Here is a 20155-nt window from a genome sequence, read left to right on the forward strand (position 1 = left end):
GTTATTAGTGACAGCATCGAAACAAAAACGTATTGCACAGCAAACATTGATGAAATATTTAGTAATTAATACAAGGTTGCTAGATCAGTGGATATATATTGAAGCTTATCAACTTAAAACCTTGAAAAAGCTTTTCACCTCAACTGGCGAATGAAGCCATAGCCAATAGTTATTTGTATATCTAGAGTGAAAAGTACGACTTTTTCTCCCTGAGGGAAAAAGTTTGAAGCCCGAGGCGAAGCCGAGGGCAACAATTTTCCTGAGGGAGAAAAAGTATTTTTCGCTCGTGATGTACACAATATTTTTCCTCCATCTACATTTTTTTATAGAAACTGCAAATTAAATCATTCTAATAACTTACGTATTGGTGACAATGTTTCCTAACAACATAACCTAAAAACTAAAACCTAAAAACCGGTCGTCTGATAGGCACTGCTGATTGCGCTATCTATCGGCCAAAGTTGTAACAATCATATCAGCTGAGCTACCAAAAATGGCTGACTGCAGATCACGCGGTTCAGATTTGAATTGCAGAATGCAGATCAAGAATATTTGTTGGCTGGTATTTTGAATAGAATAAAATATTTTAAAAATTGTATAAATTTTTATCGTCTACCAATATTAAGAATATAATATCATACAAACATATATTTCATGAGTTGATCAAATTTCTGGTTGTGGTATTGAATTCAGTTGACTCAATGACAGACACCTCTATTACGCTTTCTCATCTGAGCTTAGACCTTCTAACCTATTACCATGTAAGTTTTTTAAATAGAGATGCTTCCCATGTTATTTAAATGGAGTCACTTTTACTCCCTAGGGAGTTTTTCTGTTATTTACTACCTAGAGCGAAAAAGTGACACTTTAGTATTATGTTTCAGGGAGTAAAGTAAGTACTTTAGCCAGTAGCTGGAGGAAAAGCTTAGTTTATATGCATGAAGTGTTTATGCATAATATTTAATCCATAATATCTGTGACAGTTCATCAAGTATTTAGCATTCTATAATTTGAATTGTTCCTTTATCACCATCTATAATTTGTCTCCTCCTCATCTTACTTACTCTTCTATATAGAAAATTCATACTCTTCTGCAGGGAAGTAATGAACTCTAAACTTCTTTCTTCTTCTCTAAATTCTTCAGCTGAAAGTGAATGTTAAAATACGAATTGGTTTGTTTGTTGGTTGTGCAGGCACTCAGTACCTGGTGCAGTTCTGCCTGTGCGCAGTAAACAGCATCGTGAGTCCGTTTGTGCTGCATGACGTGGCTCTGGAGGCGGCGCACTACTTGGCGCGCAACAACCCCGCGCTCGTCGTGCAACACCTGCGCTCCAACCTCGCGCCGCTCGTGCAAAAGTGCCAGCAGATGTGAGTACTCATTTCAATTGTTGAAAAAGTTGAACAAGTAGTTCAGAAAGTTACAACTGCATGTGGCTCGAGTTGCCAGTTTTCAAAATCGAGAGCCGGTTCAACTAGTTTGCACCAGTTGGGACTACGAACACTATTTTCAGCCACACCACAAAAAAGAAGAGATTTCAAGTTGAAAATGAAAGCTAATGCAACCAACCCAATAGTTGAGACTATGAAGTGTAGTACCGTCTTCTATTGTTTGATATTGAAACTACAGTATTGCTGATCGTTCTAGTCAAGTACTGGTATTATTGTCGAACCTGAACAGCAAAAAATAAAAATGTGTACATTTATACTCGTAAGTCTCTTATTGAAAAAATCATCAGATTTTGAAGGGACTTTAATACAAAGTTAATGGAAAATTTGAAATTGGAAATTTATATGTATGAATAATTTATTATTGAATCTAACACTTTATATTATAATCAATAATTATGGTTATTGATATAGTATTATTGAACAATATAGCATATGGTAATTTAGGATTGAGGATGGATTTAGGATATAATTTGATATTGAATTGTTTACAACAAATTTGTATAGTTTATATTATACTATGTACAAATTATTTTCAAACAATAAATATTAAATAAAACAAAAGGTCAATAGATTGAAATTATGAAATAAACAGAATAATACATTATTTATATCTATAATGTAATAAAGGAAAGAATCGGCTTGTACGGGATTGATTGATTTAGTACTTTATTTATGTAGATTACAATATATACTGGATTATACAATTATATACAATAAATTACAATACAGCAAAGTTTTTGATTAATCTACATAACATAAACTAAGAATATAATTATTGAACTGTATATGATATGAAAAAAAAAACAATTTTAATAACTATAGATAATATTGCTATGCATCTACATAAATTGGCGGAGCTTTGGACATATCAATGTCCAATATCGGGGCACCGAGCTTCGCTCGTTATTTATTTATTTATTGACTTTTGATAAACCGAACACAATTCTTTAAAATGATTGGGGAAGTACTAAGAGGCACAGCCCAAAACTGTTTCTTTCCCGAATTTTGATGTATACACTATAAATGGTCCAGAGAGTAGGTTATGTTCTATACACTTGAATTCAGGTTCAATTTTCTGTTCAAACATTTGAAAACAAAACAATTATAATTTAGATTATATACAAACCAAATTGAATAACAAAATAACACTCACTAATTACTTGAAATTGTCAAATAATGATCAACTTTGAAAATTATGATATACTCTAGTTTAGGAGGATTATCATGTCATGTCAACAAATCAGATTATGTTGATCAAATCGATTAAATTGTCTAGGAAGATAAAATTTCTCGCTGATTAATTATGATTACATAGCTGGGAATAATTCTGTTTCTCTCCCACACAGGCACACGCATCTTCTGTTATCGAGAGACGACGAAATTATCATCTGTTTTCCAAGGATGAATTATCCTTTTAATGTCGTTCAGCGAGTTTTCCAAAGAATGAGACCTAGTGCAATCGAATCTTTATATCATAAACCTACTATGTTCAAATTTCGTGAAAATCGTTAGAGCCGTTTTCGAGATCCGTAAAACATAAATTACCAGATATAAAAATAGCCAGGTATAAAAATAACCATATAAATACATAAATTGCTCGCTTAATATAATAGGATTCTTCGGAATGAATATTATCAATTTTTTTTTAATTAAAATTTGAATTTATTCACATGTTTTACAAATGTTTTTACAATGCAAATTGTTAGGGAAAACAGTATCATGATGAGAAAAAGAAAATAACTTCAATAGCTTAACAGCTGTGGTTGAAGCTCAACACTAATATATAATAATATGAACGAGACAGCCACTCAATTTCGATAATTAAAAAAAATAAGTCTTTGTCAATTTCACACAAACCGAAATAGAGCAATATTAAAAATGATAATAATAATACAGTAAATAATAATAATAATAAAACCTGAAAAAACAAACAAAATATAAAATTCCTCGTAGTACCTTACCATTTATACAGTAAATATATAACATAAAAAGAATAAATAAAAAAAAAATACATAAACCTCTGTCACCAGTAAAATTTTTAATAATTGAATCAAAAAACAGTCAAATTGAGCATCAGTAAAGTGACAAAGACAAAAGTTGAATTTAGTAATAAAATACTACATTTGGTGCAATTGAAGGAAAAATAATATTAATTCAATAAAGCCAATTCACGCGGGAAAAAATAAAGAAAGCTTAAGTAAAATCAAAAACAGTGAAAAGTGTCTTGAAATGATGGGGAAAAAGAGAAAAAAGAAATGTATGATAGTCTAAAGGATTAGTTGGCCTCTAGAATATTTCCTCCTCAATGTGAATCGTACATATCCACTCCTCAATTTCATTCCTGAGTTTTCTGCTCCCGCTCATATTTTCTATGAATTTAGTCGGGATTAAATTTATCAGCCTCTGAGAGACGTAAATAAATTGTCTTCTACGCACATTTGAGTCCATTCTATCTTGCTAATATGTCTTTAGTGGGACGTAAGTTCAAGTTAGAACCGGTTTCACGCCTATTAAATTCATGTTTATTGTTTTTTATGTAAAATATTAGGTTTTTATATAGAGCTGTCGAACACGGTCAACACTTTAAAATCATTGAATAGATCACAGGTGGGATTATACATATTGTATAACCGATTGTGCATATGAGAAGTAAATTAATTATGTAATTTCCAAGTTATTCAGTTGTCTAATTTGATAAAATTTATATATTAGTTATTTCAGTTTTAAGCACATATTATTTATATGAGTGCCCCACCTGAGATGAGGATCTATCAGAATCCCCAGATATTTTACTTGGTCTTTTTTATGCATCTCTGGACAAGGACAAAATTATAAGTTATTCAAAATATCGTTTCCAGTAACTCTCTACCAAAACATTAATTTCATTTATTCAACTAAAGATTTGTTTACAAATGAAGATGTTGTAGAAGTTTCAATTAATATGAAAAATGAAACACTAAATATAAGATTTATAAAATAATATAATAGTAAGTAAATAAAATAACCGATTATTGAAATGAAGTAGGATAATAATGGATCACGGTAATCAACTTTCAGCAATATACAGCAGTATTGCAGTGGATATTTAAAATAATATGAGTTTGTATTTATTCTAAATATGGGTTTATAGGTTTGTATTGGTGGTTGATTTTTAAAAGTCAGGATGAAGCTAGCTCGGCTTTTTTTGGACCTGATAGAAACGGGAAGTGCATTCCATGCACGACAGGCACTAACTAAAAAGGATTTTGTGAAAATAGTAGTTCTATGATTGGGTAACCTTAAAGTACTTTCTCCGTTTCTAATATGTGAAGCATCTATCCTCCTACCTTCAAAAACAAATTTGAAATCATCTTTAAAATAGTTCGGATTTCCGTATTTCAAGATATCTCTAACTAGCTTGACTATTCGAAAAAGTCTTTGATTGGGAAGCTTTAATGTTGAACTGGCAATGTGGGCAGGGGTGATATGCTCATGACGTTGAAGAGAGTAGACGAAACGTAGGCAATAATTTTGTCAAAGCTGTAGTTTATCAATCAAAGTGACTTGCATGTCGTTGAAAACAGAATTAAATGTGGAAAGATGAGAGATTGAACCAATAATATAATTTAATGTTTCTAGAGAGTATATCGTTCATTTTCTTCAATGAGTGCATGGCAGAGAATACTCTTTTACATGTCTTGTTCACTTGTTCTGGTAGGAGATAGGAGGTACACTAATGACGCATCATCACTTATGAACTAATAAACTTGCAATTTTTACATACAAATTCTGTATTTACCGAGGATTGACATAAGCTCATTTTCATTCTTGTTAATGAATTACCGGTAATTCCAATTCAATAGTTAAAACAAAAATATTTCAATTTGTGATTCAAAGTTTACTTAAATATAAAAGTTCTATCAAACATAGCTTATTCTATGTGATTGTGTAGCCTAGTTGGGAGCACGTAATTTTCACAAAATAATATTGATGATCATGCTATTTTTCATGTGTCCTGGACTTGAGGAGGTTTCATTTTACTACAAAAAATTTTTCCTAGTGCAAAGCACGGGTTACCTGATAGTATAACATATAATTTACTCACTTTACCTTCCGGCAATCGCGCTGTTGTAAAAAGTACAACAGTGTCAGTTTTTTTGCTGCACAAAACTATTGAATGGGGTGGTGTCAGTGAATGAGTCACCTATGCATTCCAAAACTTTTCCCCCATCACTGCACTGAGTTGCAGTATCAACCGAGCAATGGTTCAGTCTTTAGGTGCCATTTAGTCGCGACAGTGCATAAGTCGCACTGTGCATAAGATAGGGAAAGACTGTATACGGGGACTGTAAACGAACCAATAACACCGAATTGATGGCTTTGCTTGATAACCTTATTGGGCTATGAAATGGTAATCATCCAAATGTTCATAGTTGTAAAATAATCCAAGACGATGGAAAAAGTAATTATACAATTAATTAATATGTTTTGACAGTAAACAGAGTACATAACACTTGGATGTTGTAAAATTGATGTTGGAAATTGGATGTTGTAAAAAATACAACACGCGATTGCTCGTGTGATTGAGTAGGGCGCGACTACCGGAAGGTTAAGTAAAATTCCATATTTATATGTGGTGCTTTATTTATAGAAAATGATCACTCTAGGAATACTAGAAACAAAAATGACAAATTATCAATAAAAGTTTGTCTATTTTAGGTATATACAGTGCATGCATCTGAAACTTTATCATCTGAGTGCGCCTGACTACGAAGACTTTGTGTCGATTGTCTGCTCAGCCAGAGCTGCATTCCAAATCACACCCGAAGGAAACGCGCAGTTCAAAGAATGGCTGCAGTCTATAAGACGGTAAGTTGCTTTCCAATCATTAATCAACATATTTTCCAAATGGATCGCTTTCGAACGCATGCACGAGAATAGCGAGCAAGATAACATACCGTAGCATATCATTCAATACTTATAAATTTAATTAGTTCAGCAGTATTCAAAGTTTATTTGGATCTGGTGTACCAGAAACAGGAATTTAAGAGTAGGATGATTGGCATAAGTAAAAAATCACATTAAATTCAAATTCACAGCATTTGTACTAAGAATTTACTCTCAAGTACTGTGATGCGCCGGAATGCAAAACGTTTGAAGACAAATCATCCAAAAATCAATCTTCATTGAGGACTGTAGCGCTATAAAACACGTATCCAAGTGATTAAACCTCTACTTATTTGATCATTTTCCAACTAAATTTCATTCTCATAATATGTTAATCATGATTATTGCACGTAAATGTTTTTCATGCATAGCTGTACTATTCTCATGCCTACGATTTGCAATATGAATTGAACGGGATAGCGTGGACGAATAAGGCTCATCTATTTCTTCTCAAACAGAAAACATGGAAATGTCTGTTATCCGTTGATGCTGTCCCGTTAGTATTTCAGTGCAACCGGTAGTCTAATTGTGATAATAATTCATCAATGCTTGTTCAACATCTTAAAGCATTAATTTGATTCTGCTTGGATTTCAGCCAGTTTTCTCGCCCAAGACACAAGATCCTATCCAAATTCCTATTTGTCATCAAGGAACTCGATGAAAGTTTATAAGTAGATTAAGAAACATTGAAAAAATCTGTAGAAGCAAGAGTGATGTTATTAATATCTGTTCCCTTTGTTATTGATGTCGTAAATAGTGGTAGTGGTAGATAAGTTTATTCAGCCATTGTTCTTGTAGCAATGAAATTTGTTAAATTTCTTTACTATCAAAATGTTCAAGACTTCAGCATTCCTATTCAATTTTTTTTCACTTTTGGCTGGGTTATCAGTACTATTCGGCCAAGGTTAATAGAACAGAGGTTGACCAGACAACGTTTTCTGAAGCTTTGGGATTGTACTAATACTTTTCGGTGCCCTGATTATTAACAGTTTCTGTATCTGAAGATAGATTATACATGCCATTTAATATGGTTATTGATAAGGTGCGTACAGATTTATGCGCCACGAACATGCGCATTTCACTTTTCAACAGCTGATGCTATAATATCTTACTGTTTCTCTACGTATACAGATATAATAGTCAAAATCATATATAATGCGCGTGTTCGTGGCGCATAAGTCTGTACGTACTTATAGATGTATATTGGGGCTTTTGCTAAAAATACCTCATAATCGCAAACGTCAGTCACCTTATATTCTGTTAACCTTGTTTGTACCTGCTAGTTATTGCCAGTAACTGATCTAAGTTGTCACCATTATATTGTAGTACTGTAGCCTAATTTTGATTAGTTTTAGTAGTGGAGGTTCTGACTCAACCAGATTGATTTTTGTTGTTTTCGTGTAAATAAAATGATGTTAGTTTGTAATATATGCAGTATTACTAGATTATCAATCGCCAGTGAATGACGAAGGGTAGTAGAATAGTTTCAAATAGTAGGTCTTTTAGAAATGAGTCAAGTTGTGATGCTTAATTACAGGTCCAAGTCGTGTAAGAAAGATCTGTGGAGTCAGATCAACACAGCACTGCAGGCTGCAAGCAAATGACAAAGGTCCGACTTAGGCACCGCACTGGCCATGATAGGCAGTGGGGAGGGTGGTGGTGGGGGGGCTTGGTCCCTCGCGGTCCCCCCACTTCACCACTCCCCCGAGCCAGAGGGGCCAGCACTGCCCAACCTCTGGACTTCTTGAGGTTCTGCCTGTCGACGTGCGTTTAATTAATTAATCTAGCTTTTGCCACCTTTTCTCAATAGCTGTTTCAACTGAATTTCCAAAAACCGACTTCGAATTCATTATTTGGTGAGGTAGCATTATTATTGCGCATGCGTCCTACTTTTCATACATTCGCAATACATATGTTAAATAAGTTGAATTTCAACTTAGTTTGAGGAAATTTCAACGAAACTGCTATTGAAAAATAGGTGGGTTAATTTGGCCTGGTTGCCACCGGTTCTCATGCAACGCATCTGCGTAGATGGATCTCTAGAATTCAGCGTATATCAATTAATATTATCGTCGGTAGTAAATTAATCTATTTGTTATAGTAGCATTATATTCTTAGTTTTAATAGGAAATTCAAAGCGAAATAGTTTATTTCAATATTCTCGTTGACTTTCAAGTATTACAAAATAGTGTGAAATTTTTCAAAAAACCTAGAGTTTCTTTCTCTAAACGTTTGTTTTTAGCAAGATCTGCTGTTAGTTATTTCATTTAATTCCAAGTTCAATTTTTTTAAGGTATTCTCCAATACTTGAATAGTTGATTTGTTTAATGATTATATTGCTGTTTCCACTGTGAAAACGCAAGATATTAAATTCGATCCAGTGTATCGAATAATTATATTTCTTTTCAATTCAATTATTTTGTGATTCGATCGATATTCTATAGATATTATTACGTTGAGATTGGTTGTACCTGTTCAAGTATTTAATTTCTGTGTGATTGACTTGATATTACTTTGAATATCCAAATAGTGTGGCAACTTCTCGAATGATACTTAATTCTCCCCTATCCCTTTCAGTGCATGCAAGGAAACTTGGTAGTTCAAAACTGTACTTATTCTAAGATACCTATCAAACTCATATTCATTGATTGCATGAAAAGGCAACAATGATATAAACATAACTTTAAAATTCGATATACATCATTTTCAAATTGTTTGAAATAAATTATGTATAATAGTACATCATAGTCACTGACAAATGATTGTTCAATACATACTTATTAATACCATATGTTACAAAATTGTAAAGAAAAAAATATCATGCTTCTCCACTGAAATTTAAGCCTGTGTGTGGTTGGAAAATTAGGAAAACGTTTTTTTTAGCGTGAGATAAATCGTCTTTTTAAATGTATAATATATTCTTAGTACAGTATATAAGTAGGTTAATATAATTAATGTTAATAATATGACTGTATCGTCAATAACCAAGCAATTATATAGTAATTAAAAATAACAAAAAATAAAATATATTTTAAAGAGATGAATAATATTGTCAAAACTGTTTGCAACAATCTTAAATTTATAATGAAATAGAAATTAATGAGAGGATTGAGAGTATCGATGCAATGATGAACTTTTTATTAAAAACGTATTATTATACTAACAGCATTAACACAAATAACTTGAAACAGAAAACTGTTAACTAAAAGAATCAATACAAATATAACCTATAACAAAAAACAGTTCTGTTGAACATATTGTGACTTTGTTTATTGAATTATCATTCAATGTAATATAAGAATATTTTAAAGCTTGGCTAACAATTTCAAGAAATAAATTACAATATCAAATGTCACACTATTGTTGAAATACGTTGTGACTAAAACAAATAAAGTTACAAATATTGTAATCTAATATATTTGCCTAGTAATAGTAGTTTTTAATCCTTAATAATTGTTGTTATAAAACAGAACTCTCACTTCATTTTGTTATTGATATTTCTCTAATTATAAAACCACTTCACTAGCATCGGCTACTTTTAAAAATTAAAAAACACAATATAAGGACATAAAGTACCCTCTATTTAAAATATTTCAAAAGAACAATTTAAAATTTAAGAATATTTCAAATAAAGGGTACTTTATGACCTCATGTTGTGTTTTTTAATAATTTCCCAATTCATCAATACAATTTTTTCCATTATAAATTGAGATTAATCCTAATCCTTATGTTATTATCTTTTGAAATATTCAAGATCCTACAAGTTTCCTTGCTTATTGCACAATTGAAGCATCTCATTGTGAGCTGTTATCTAGAAACTCATCCTTGCTCAAAATTTGTTCTCATTTTAAAATGTTGTATAATTATGTACTTTGCTCAAATTCAATTGTTTTCTTCTGTAAATGAATGGGTGTAATTTTTCATTCGAGAAGTTGTATTATTTAGTACTGTTCTTTAATATTTAGTTCTTGTATGTAGAGATTAAATCATATTTATGTTAACTTTACTCTATTCCTTTGAGGTTGATATTATATTTTTTCAGATAATTTATTTCTTGTGATTTCTTTTGTTCGAATTGCTGAATAAACCTATTGCCTTCTAGTCTTCATCTTTTGTCAATAATATAAATAATTGATTATAAAAATTAAGTGTCTTAATCATGTTGCCCTTGCAAATCTAAGTAGATACAAAATTTTCAGTTCTCACATGTTTTTCACAATAATATATATAAAACGTTTTTCATCAATAACATGATTTTTCCTGTGTATATACATACTTCAACATACACTTTCATCAGAAATAATTATTTCTTCTTTACATGATTTATAAGTTAATTTCTTATTCCCACTCGTCTCATTTAATATTGATTTTCAAGTTATTGATAATTGGAGTAAGATAGTAATGCATTTCTCATGCTCATCATCATCAGTCAGTAGTTATGCAAGGGCATTTATATTTCACTAGTTCCATCTGAGAAAGTAATAATAGTAAATAATTATTAATTGAATATCACTTCATCAACTATCATCAATTCATTTTAAAAGTAATGAACTTGACATGAGTTTGTCTTCCTAATGTAAATTAGAATTGATGTTGATAATATTAGTCTCCTAGTGTATTATAAGTTCAGACAACTTATAAAACAATATAGATAGGTACAAACTGAATTATACTCATAAATGTCAAGGTTTTTTTAGGAAAGTGCCATTCTAAGGAAACTGATTAATCGTCTCACTGTTCTCTAAATGGGCCAAAAGTAATAATAAAATAATAGATTTCTTTTTGTAAGTTTATGCATCGTACAATAGCTTAAATAGTGGCCGTAATGATTTACAAGCACATTGAAAATTGTATGTGACTCTTCGATAATTATTTTCAAAACAGTTTTTCCATTATTCACGCTTTACAGTACTATGTTGCTTGAATTGAAAAAAATATGTCTCAAATTAATCGAAACTTGTCAATAATAAACTCGAGAATTCATCCGTTATTCTTTTGATGCATGATATTAATATCAATCTACTTGCAGTATGATTTATCAGCCTTATGAATGTGTCAAAAGATAAGACTTATAAAGTTGGAGATTAACAAACTTATTATAGTTAGAAATAATGGTTGAACATTTCATGAAAATATTGAATAGAATAGCTAATAGGTCCTTAATAGAAAAATAAATATTGCAAATCCGTCAAAGCAATTTAACAGCTAAATTTGAATACTATTATTTTTTATTTTATCGATTTTATGACTTGAATGATCAAATAAAATATGATTTATTTATAAAGTAGATAGCAAATAATTTCATCGTTATCGATCGATATAAAATGTATGATCGATTTTTTGTAATATAATAGATTTCATTCAAGATTAGTCCACTTGTAGAAAATTGTGTGAAATCATGTATCCTCGTACTGTATTCGAACAATGGATTGCTGAGAATTCTTTTATAAAGAGCATTATTGCGATTCAGTTAAATAAATTCACTGATTCTCATAAAATTATTTTGGTGCATGGATATTTAATTCACGATTTAAAAAGTGGTAAGAATGAGGTAATCAATTTGGGCTAAATGTCTACAATTCGATCCTTGGCTCAAAAACATCTCGCGTTGAATATTATTCTACATCATAAGAGAAATTTGTTGCATTAACAATCCAAATGTGCATTCTTGTTAGAAAATGAATTTAGTATCTAAGAAAAGGCATTATATTGCCTTTTTCATATTCTTGTCATTCCACTTGTGATACGGCAAAATAAAGTTGGATTCCCATATATCAGTATCGGTGAACGTGTCCAGTAAATTGAGAATATTATTGCCATAAGTTGCAAGCTAGTATTTATACTAACTCGGCCGGGCTGATTGGGAGTAGTCCCATCTCATTTTCACTGAACGGTTCACTGGCTTTGGAAACGAGACGGGGCCGCATTACCTGTCCTTTGGGTATTGCTTCATAAAGATTCATCCTTCAACTGTTCCCTGATTCCTTCAACTGAATCCTGTGAACCCTCATCATACACTCACATCGATTTTGGACGTACTATAAAAGTTAGATAAAAGTGGTCTAGTGGTCGTGAAGACAGTGGCGCATGTGACCAAACCGGCGTCTTTATACACATTGGATTTTGTTCAAACGTCCGGCGTTGGATTTACTTGAGCCCAACACGAGCCTCGAGGGTTCATGCTGACAAACAGCTGAAGCGAAAATATACGCCCACGATATAAATATCGATTTCATCATTCACACTAAATAAATGGTCTTAATTTAACTAAATTTGTACTTATCAACAATATAGTAATATGTGTGTTGATCCAAACTGTAGGATACGCGACAGTAGCTGGTTTTACAGCTGATAGTGCCTTTAGGTAACCAGAATGGTTCACAAATAATACATTCCTCCGAGTGGGGAATAATGGTATTGTGACTCATTAACAATTGGTCACTGAAATGTTGAAATTTAACAATAGGCGACCGCTAAAGGGTCACTAAAACTTCTACCTGTTCATCTATTGTTTTCGTCGGCCCAGTCTCGTCTCCAATACCCCCGTTCACTGACTGATACTGATAAATGGGGATTGCTTTTAAACTAGCTGATTTATCGGTATTTTTGGCAATCAAAGAAAATTAATTCATGTACCTTCTAATTTACGTCACTGAACTAATCTTTAAAATATAATTATCTTTTTTGTATGAAAATTTGAGACACGTATGAGGAGAAAGAAAAATAAATCGTATGTGTGATGTAAGAATGTAGTAGAGAAGGTGAGGCATTTTAACAATGTGACAGAGTACGGTATGGTATTAGAAGGGTTATTAAACATCTTATAAATTAAATACATAGTTGAACAAAAACAAAACTAGCTTTCCAATTGAAAAAGGTCCCACAATGTTCTGCTCCTTCATTATCAACTCCTCAGACGTTAATTTCCAACTATTAGTATTTTATTCGTAATTTGTCATTGGAGTCAGATGTCAATTTATTTCTCATTCAATACATTCAATAAGGTGAAACTTTTATTGTAAAATATATTTGGATTGGGAAAATGGACTGAACAAGATTACCTCCATCCTAATATGACAGCCAACGAATTAAATGAAATTATTAATCTATATTGAAAACTTTATTATTAATCGTTCATGTATAAAAATGCTCTCTTCGAATTTTCTTGAATTTACTTTCAACAATATAACTTACTGAATAACATTTTAAAGTATTTTATCGGATAAGTAGTGTTCTTAGGTCGAATAATAATATTAATTTCAAGTATCATTTATTGGATTAGGATAAATTAATTTATAAATGTGTGTGGTGTTTTAGTGTTTCTAGAATAAAATGGAATGTTTAGTAGTTTCATTGTACAGTCATTTTTGTATTTTTTATTTCTAATGTCTTGAGTAATAACAGATTCTCAAGTAAAGTAAGCTGCAGATAAATACTGAGATGCAAATAACTATTGGAAAATTGGTTTAGTTGAGACGATTAAAACAGGAACAATCATCATTGAAACCAAGTACATTGAATTGGACAGCAACTCTTGAAAAATGTTTAATTTTCAAATTTGTAGATATAATAGAATAATTTGAAGAACCGAAAAGACAAACCAATTGACATTTAGCGAAAGTGTATGACTGATATTGATTTTTCAAAAACAGTTGTGACCAGCGATTGTCATTTCAATAATTTGAGAGAATGCCGCGCTAACTGCAGGGATAATCACCCCCTTTGAAGTGTGATTTTTGAAATAATCACATCATATTGAAATTACGCCCATCCTCAGCTGCCTCCAAGTGTTGCTCAACTTTTGAAACAGTCCACTAATTCTTGGAATTTTATTAAAAAAGTTATTCAGTTCAAGTCTTTTTATTCATAATAATTATCTATGCATAAATAATGAATTAATTCAATTTCACAGAATACCCTACAGGGATTGGGTCAAGCTGAGATACTCAGCTTGTAATCCGGGACCAAAACTTCTTCAATATTATTGTTTTCAGATTATTTTTCATTGGCTCAAATGATCCATAACGCGTTATATTTAACTATTTCATGGTAATGTCACCTTTAGTATCTGTTTAATCTCCTGAGGTTTCACTAAATGTACTTGGTTTCGAATTTCTTTATAAATTTATCTCAAAAAAAAATAATTGCATCTCTTGAAATCTGCAGTCGAATTAAAAGTGAGGTATTTTTTCTTTTTCTAATGAAGTAATTAGTTATATAATGTAATACATATACAAGGATACATATATATTATAAATAAATATATTATTATATAAAGATTTTAACCGATAAACTGTGACAGATGATCTATATATTTACATTGCCTACTCATTAAAGTAATAAAAGTAGCTTTATGAATTAAGTCATGATAAAATTTTCTGTGTTGTCTTAATTTATTATATTATTTAAGTAAGTTCTCTACAATCACATCAGTTCTTCAAAGTATTTATTGGATGAATTGATATAAAAACTTCGTGTTTAAACTTTGTCATTGCATTGCACAGCTGGAATATTTAAGAAATCTTGTACCGTATTTAACATTTCAAAGTCATTTTAGTAAATTTTCAAGATCTAGTTCTCCAAATGAAATTGGACGCTCTGCGCTTCAATCTGCAATAATTTGTGACCTCCCTTTGAACATGATTAGTTTCTAGAAGACCTATGTCCCAAGTCCTCTATTTCTAAATGAAAAAATTCATCAATTTATTATTGAATTCAGTAGACCAATATTTTCAAAGATGGTGAATAAAAATATTCCAAGTGATTGCAATGATATTGAAAAGTGCTCAGAGTTCAATTATTTATCACAATACAGTAGTCGGCTGAGAATATTTTGTTAAGTTATTTTATTTATTTATCTATCTAGGACAATGTATTAGCATAATTATGTTAAATTATAATGATTTTCATATTATACATTTAAAATGTATTCGTTCAACATTAAAACTGTGTTTTTTATTTCCTCAAAACCCTGGTAGAAGAGAACATTTGGACATCAAGATGCTAAAAGGTTGAGGGCCGGTTTCCGAGCTCGGGATTTAGCTAAGTTCTAGACTTTAAACAGCTGGAGTCAGAAAATGGGCTTTCCAAAACGGGGCGTAGTCGCAGTTCTTATAAAAATATTTCCTGTTTTTATTTTCTCATGCCTATTATTGGAAACGTTTTTCCTTGACGAAATTAAACATTCCTAAATAATTCAAAATAGGTGAAACTTTACACTATTTTCTCTTCATTTTATTTTGTGTTCAATTTTCTAGTTTTTCGAAATTTAATTCAAACTTGACTATGACAATGACTGTGACTACGCCCCGTTTCGGAAAGCCAATTTTCTGACTTCAGCTGTTTAAAGTCTAGAACTTAGCCAAATCCTGAGCTCGGAAACCGGCCCTAAGGTATCAATATATCAACTCAGAATCAATATATTGCCTTATGATGTGTTATCATTAGGCTACTAATGTATTATCCACTAGTAAGGTCTACGTTATAATGACAGTATTTGATGTGTCTATCATTCGACAAAGCAGATAGCGCTATCATTTTATAGTTCAACGTTGCCAGATCGTTTTTCAAAAATTTTGAAATATGATTAATTAACAAAATGTCTAGTTTCAATTACGAAATAGTTATTTTCTTGATGGATAAAATATAGTTATTTTAACAAAATAAACAGTTAACATTACATCAGATATACCGGTATCAGCTTCTCTCTGTAGAAGTCAGTGGCAAGGCAGAGAATCGGCAATGCTTTTCTATATTTCTCCACTGCCATTATAACGTGGACCCCACTTTGAAAAATTTGGGAGGCCATCCAAATCATATAAAACATATGATCATATTTATTATGATGATTTTGATTCGCCATACTTAAGTTATCAAGTTCCTTCCATTTGGGACTAAGTTTCTTGATACTGTTGTCCCATTCTCTTTTCAAGTAGAGAATTATATTCAATATCAACAAGAAAATATCAAAACTTGTGCCCGGTCGCACGAAAGCTGGTTAAATTGTAATCGTTATTAATTTGGCGATAACCAATCACAGAGATGGCTTTTTTGCAAATAAGGCTTCTCTGATTGGTTCTCATGAAATTGATCACGATTAAATTTTATCCAACTTATATTTTCGCCAATTTCAAATCAATTTCAGTTCAATACGCAATAGTTATTAATGAAAAAAAAATTCAAGAAATATCATCAAATACATGGTATTTAATGAATAGTAGGCTACTTCACTGAAGAAGTACAGAGTGAGCATAAAGTCTTGCCCTGATTTTAAAAAATTATTACAGAATAACCGTTTGACATATCAATTTATATCTGGCGCTGTTACATAGGTTAGTGTTGGTAGTTTTTTTTAATATCACTTACGTTGGTAAAACATATGCGATTTAAGTAATCGTTAGCGCCATCAATCCTGTTTAGAATCTCAGTTGTGAATTCTGCAAATCTCAGCAAATCATTCGGTTGCAAGGCCTGCACGATTTGCACTTTATAAGCATGCAACCTAAGCCTTTTATGAAGAATTTTCACAACACTTGCTTGCGGTATTTGAAGTTCACGTGATGATTGACGAGTTGATTTAGATGGACTCCATTGAAATGATTGCCGAACACGATAAACAGTTGCTTCACTCACACTAGGCCTGCCACTTCTAGGAAGATCTCCAACGCTGCCTGTTTCTTTGAACCTGTCATACCATCACTTTATTGATTTAACATCAGGAGGGCTGCGTCCATAAGAAGCCCGAAAATTACGCTGAACACTGATGGGCGATTTTGTTTCATGAAGCCAAAGCACACATTGTGCTTTTTCCTGCTCCAACACCAGTTTGACCGCAACTAACGTAAAATAACAGACAGCATCATTGTTTAGGATGAACTCTTCCACACTGTCGTTTTTTGTTTAGAGTGGGTTTCGAACTCCCTCACTCTATACAGAATTTTGCCCGGCGCCAATCAATCACTTTGGATTGATAAAATGATAACTATATAGCTACACAGTGAGTGATACTTATATTTCATTCACTGAACTAATATTAGAAGAAAAAGATAAAGAGAGATAGATCAGGGTCATGTGTAAGGGAATGTATAAAGTGAAAGGCAAAACAAAGGTTAATTATGGATTTATTAATAAGCTTTAAATTGAAATGAATTTATAAAAATTGATTAAAATATAGTAATGATTTAAAATATACAAGATGATTGAGTTTTTGAAAGTACTACAGTTCAAGTTTAATTTTATACAGTAAAATTTAACAAACAGTTCCCATTTATTTAGTTATTTGAAGAGTAAAATATAAAATCTAAAAATATTGAACACCTCCAGTTAAAAATACAATTATAGTCAAAAATAAAAGAATTAATAAATTTTAAAGAATGATTGTGATTAGGGGAGCCTTGCTTCAATAAACTATTGTTTGTGCTTACAAGAAAATTTCAACTATAAGCTTCAAGAAATTAATTAAGACTGTGTCTATAGATATGAATTTAAAAAGAAGTAATAATTAAGTTTGTTCTTTACTATGATGCTATAAAATTCAATAAACTTATTTGGGCTTTTTAGGGTGAGGTGGTGTGAATTTGAAATAAGAAAAATTGAAAATTCTGAATACAAACTTTACCTGGCTCAGTCCTATAGGATAATTGAAGTCTAAAACCAAAAACTCACTCCTACACTGAACACTGTCCAAAATCCAAGAGACTAAGAGAGACTCACAGCAACTAACTTGCAAGACAGGGTCTGCCTGCTTATATACTAGAACCACGATTTTCCACCCCTCATCACCCTTCGCCCTCTAGTTCCGCCTATACTCAAATTCTTCAGCCTAATATTCAGCTTACAAACTGAATTCAAATATCAATTTAAATTTACTATAATGTTTATTATGATATATCATTTTAAACTATGACTCCCCTTCATCATTAAAACAAATGATATCATACATTTTACCAATATTTAAACTCTGAAGTTTGGATACTGACAATTGAATACATACTCATCGATTTAATACAGTAATCAATATTATAAATCTAATATGGCAAATACTTCAATAATAAATACATGAAATGAAGAACAAAATACAATGTCATACAGTACATCATTACAATTGAATTGAATAAATCAAATTAATTAGATACTTATTAATTAAGCAGGTTTCTCATACTCATTGTATAACTATACTAATTGTCAACATGTTTCAATCGAACATACCTAATTCTATTTATAATTCTATTTATACCTTAGCCTAAGCATCCGGATTCAACTAACTTACTTAGCTTATGATAATTATTAAATTATAATTCATTGCACAACATATATTTTTTTTAAATAATTTATACATAGCCTAACCTACTTCATGACCTAATTTATATAGACATCTACTCATATCATGTTTATCCAAATAATTGATCATCAAATAATTGCTTCAATAATATTCATATGCTAACCATGTGGTAGCATTGTAGCATATGCTAACCACATGGTAACATTGTTAACTATATAATATCTATATTTCACTTCTCTCCTAACTATATATCTTTATTGCTATACACCATCTACATCTACCTGCCATCAAATTATCCTATAGCTATAAGCTTATACAAGGGTTAACACAAAACACAGTGGGCCATGTGGTTTCTATTGTAAACGTGTCTGTGAATAACATTAAGAATATTGTTAGCAAGTTTCTATGAAAGATTTGATTTTGTTTCAAACTATTTTGAAAAGAATACCACTAGGCTAGGTAGGCTATTCAACTGTATTCTCAATAGTTTCGAGAAACGGTTCTTTTTATTATTCTAGCTCTGGAGCGTCCATATTCTTACAATAAAATATGTTCAGAGCACATGTTACAACAAATAACAGAAATCTACAATTTTTCAATTTTCGGAGAGCACATGGTCGCCATTTGTGGCTCAAGGACCACTAGTGCCATCTATTGGTCAAAAAAACTGCCAACACTAACCTATGTAACAGCGCCAGATAATTATTATGTCAAATGGTTATTCTGTAATAAATTTTTAAAATCAGGGCAAGAATAAAATCTATGCTCACCCTGTACATTTCAGTGACTAGCGCTCAAGCCTTGCTGCTCTTTTGACCTTCAGGTCCAAGTACGAATTTTTCAAAAACATACGGTAGTAGAGTGGCTAAGATAACTGAAGAGTGTTGAAAACAGTGCATGTAGGCTACATCTATGTTTTTACTTACCCCTACCACAGAAGAAGTAGATTTTCCTCTAACTTCTACCCTACTTTCGCCGCTCCACTTTGTTCTGACTTTGACACATTTGAATGCATTAATTTTCAACACTCAACTACCGGTACCCTCTATAGTCCAATCACTATTTTATACATTGGTGCATGCAATTTATATTGTAGTTTTAATTTTTTAATATATTATTTGTGTACATAAGAGAAGTCCAGAACCAATTTCTTCATGCAAAATTTACGTGTGTTAGATACAGAGTGGCATTAAAACCTCGTATTTTCTCAGCTCATTTTCCAGTTTTCAACTATTTCTGCTAAATCTCGTAGGCACTCAGACAGAAAAAGTTGCACTCGCCTTTTTTTAGATTATAAAATTCTGAATAAAATAAAATCATTCGGGTCTCTCTATCTCCAATGATTACTGAGTTATGATTTTTCAAAAATGAGTGAAGTTTGAAGAAAAAGTCAATTTTGATGAATTTTAGTTTTTGATCAACAATATCGTATGGTCATTTTCCAGTTTTCAGATGTTTCTGCTAAATCTCGTAATCGGACAGAAAAAGTTGCTCTCGCCT

At 31.5% G+C, this 20155-nt stretch overlaps 1 protein-coding gene across 3 annotated transcripts in view; it reads left to right on the forward strand.

Moving 5' to 3' along the window:
* The window catches only part of LOC111043945 (zinc finger SWIM domain-containing protein 8), a 54475-nt gene extending 39154 nt beyond the window's left edge, over positions 1-15321 (forward strand). For 2 of the 3 annotated variants that reach the window (XM_039421549.1, XM_039421550.1), the window contains exons 19-21: positions 1194-1368; positions 6148-6297; positions 6971-7346. In XM_039421549.1, coding sequence (XP_039277483.1) covers positions 1194-1368; positions 6148-6297; positions 6971-7046 — 401 coding nt within the window. In that variant the 3' untranslated portion in view covers positions 7047-7346. Of the gene's footprint in view, positions 1-1193; positions 1369-6147; positions 6298-6970; positions 7347-7912 lie in introns of those variants that run through there. The other variant, XM_039421551.1, reaches the window with a different exon arrangement.
* The last annotated feature ends 4834 nt before the right edge of the window (positions 15322-20155 follow it).

Source organism: Nilaparvata lugens, chromosome 2, assembly GCF_014356525.2.
Source record: "Nilaparvata lugens isolate BPH chromosome 2, ASM1435652v1, whole genome shotgun sequence".
NCBI classification, from domain to species: domain Eukaryota; kingdom Metazoa; phylum Arthropoda; class Insecta; order Hemiptera; family Delphacidae; genus Nilaparvata; species Nilaparvata lugens.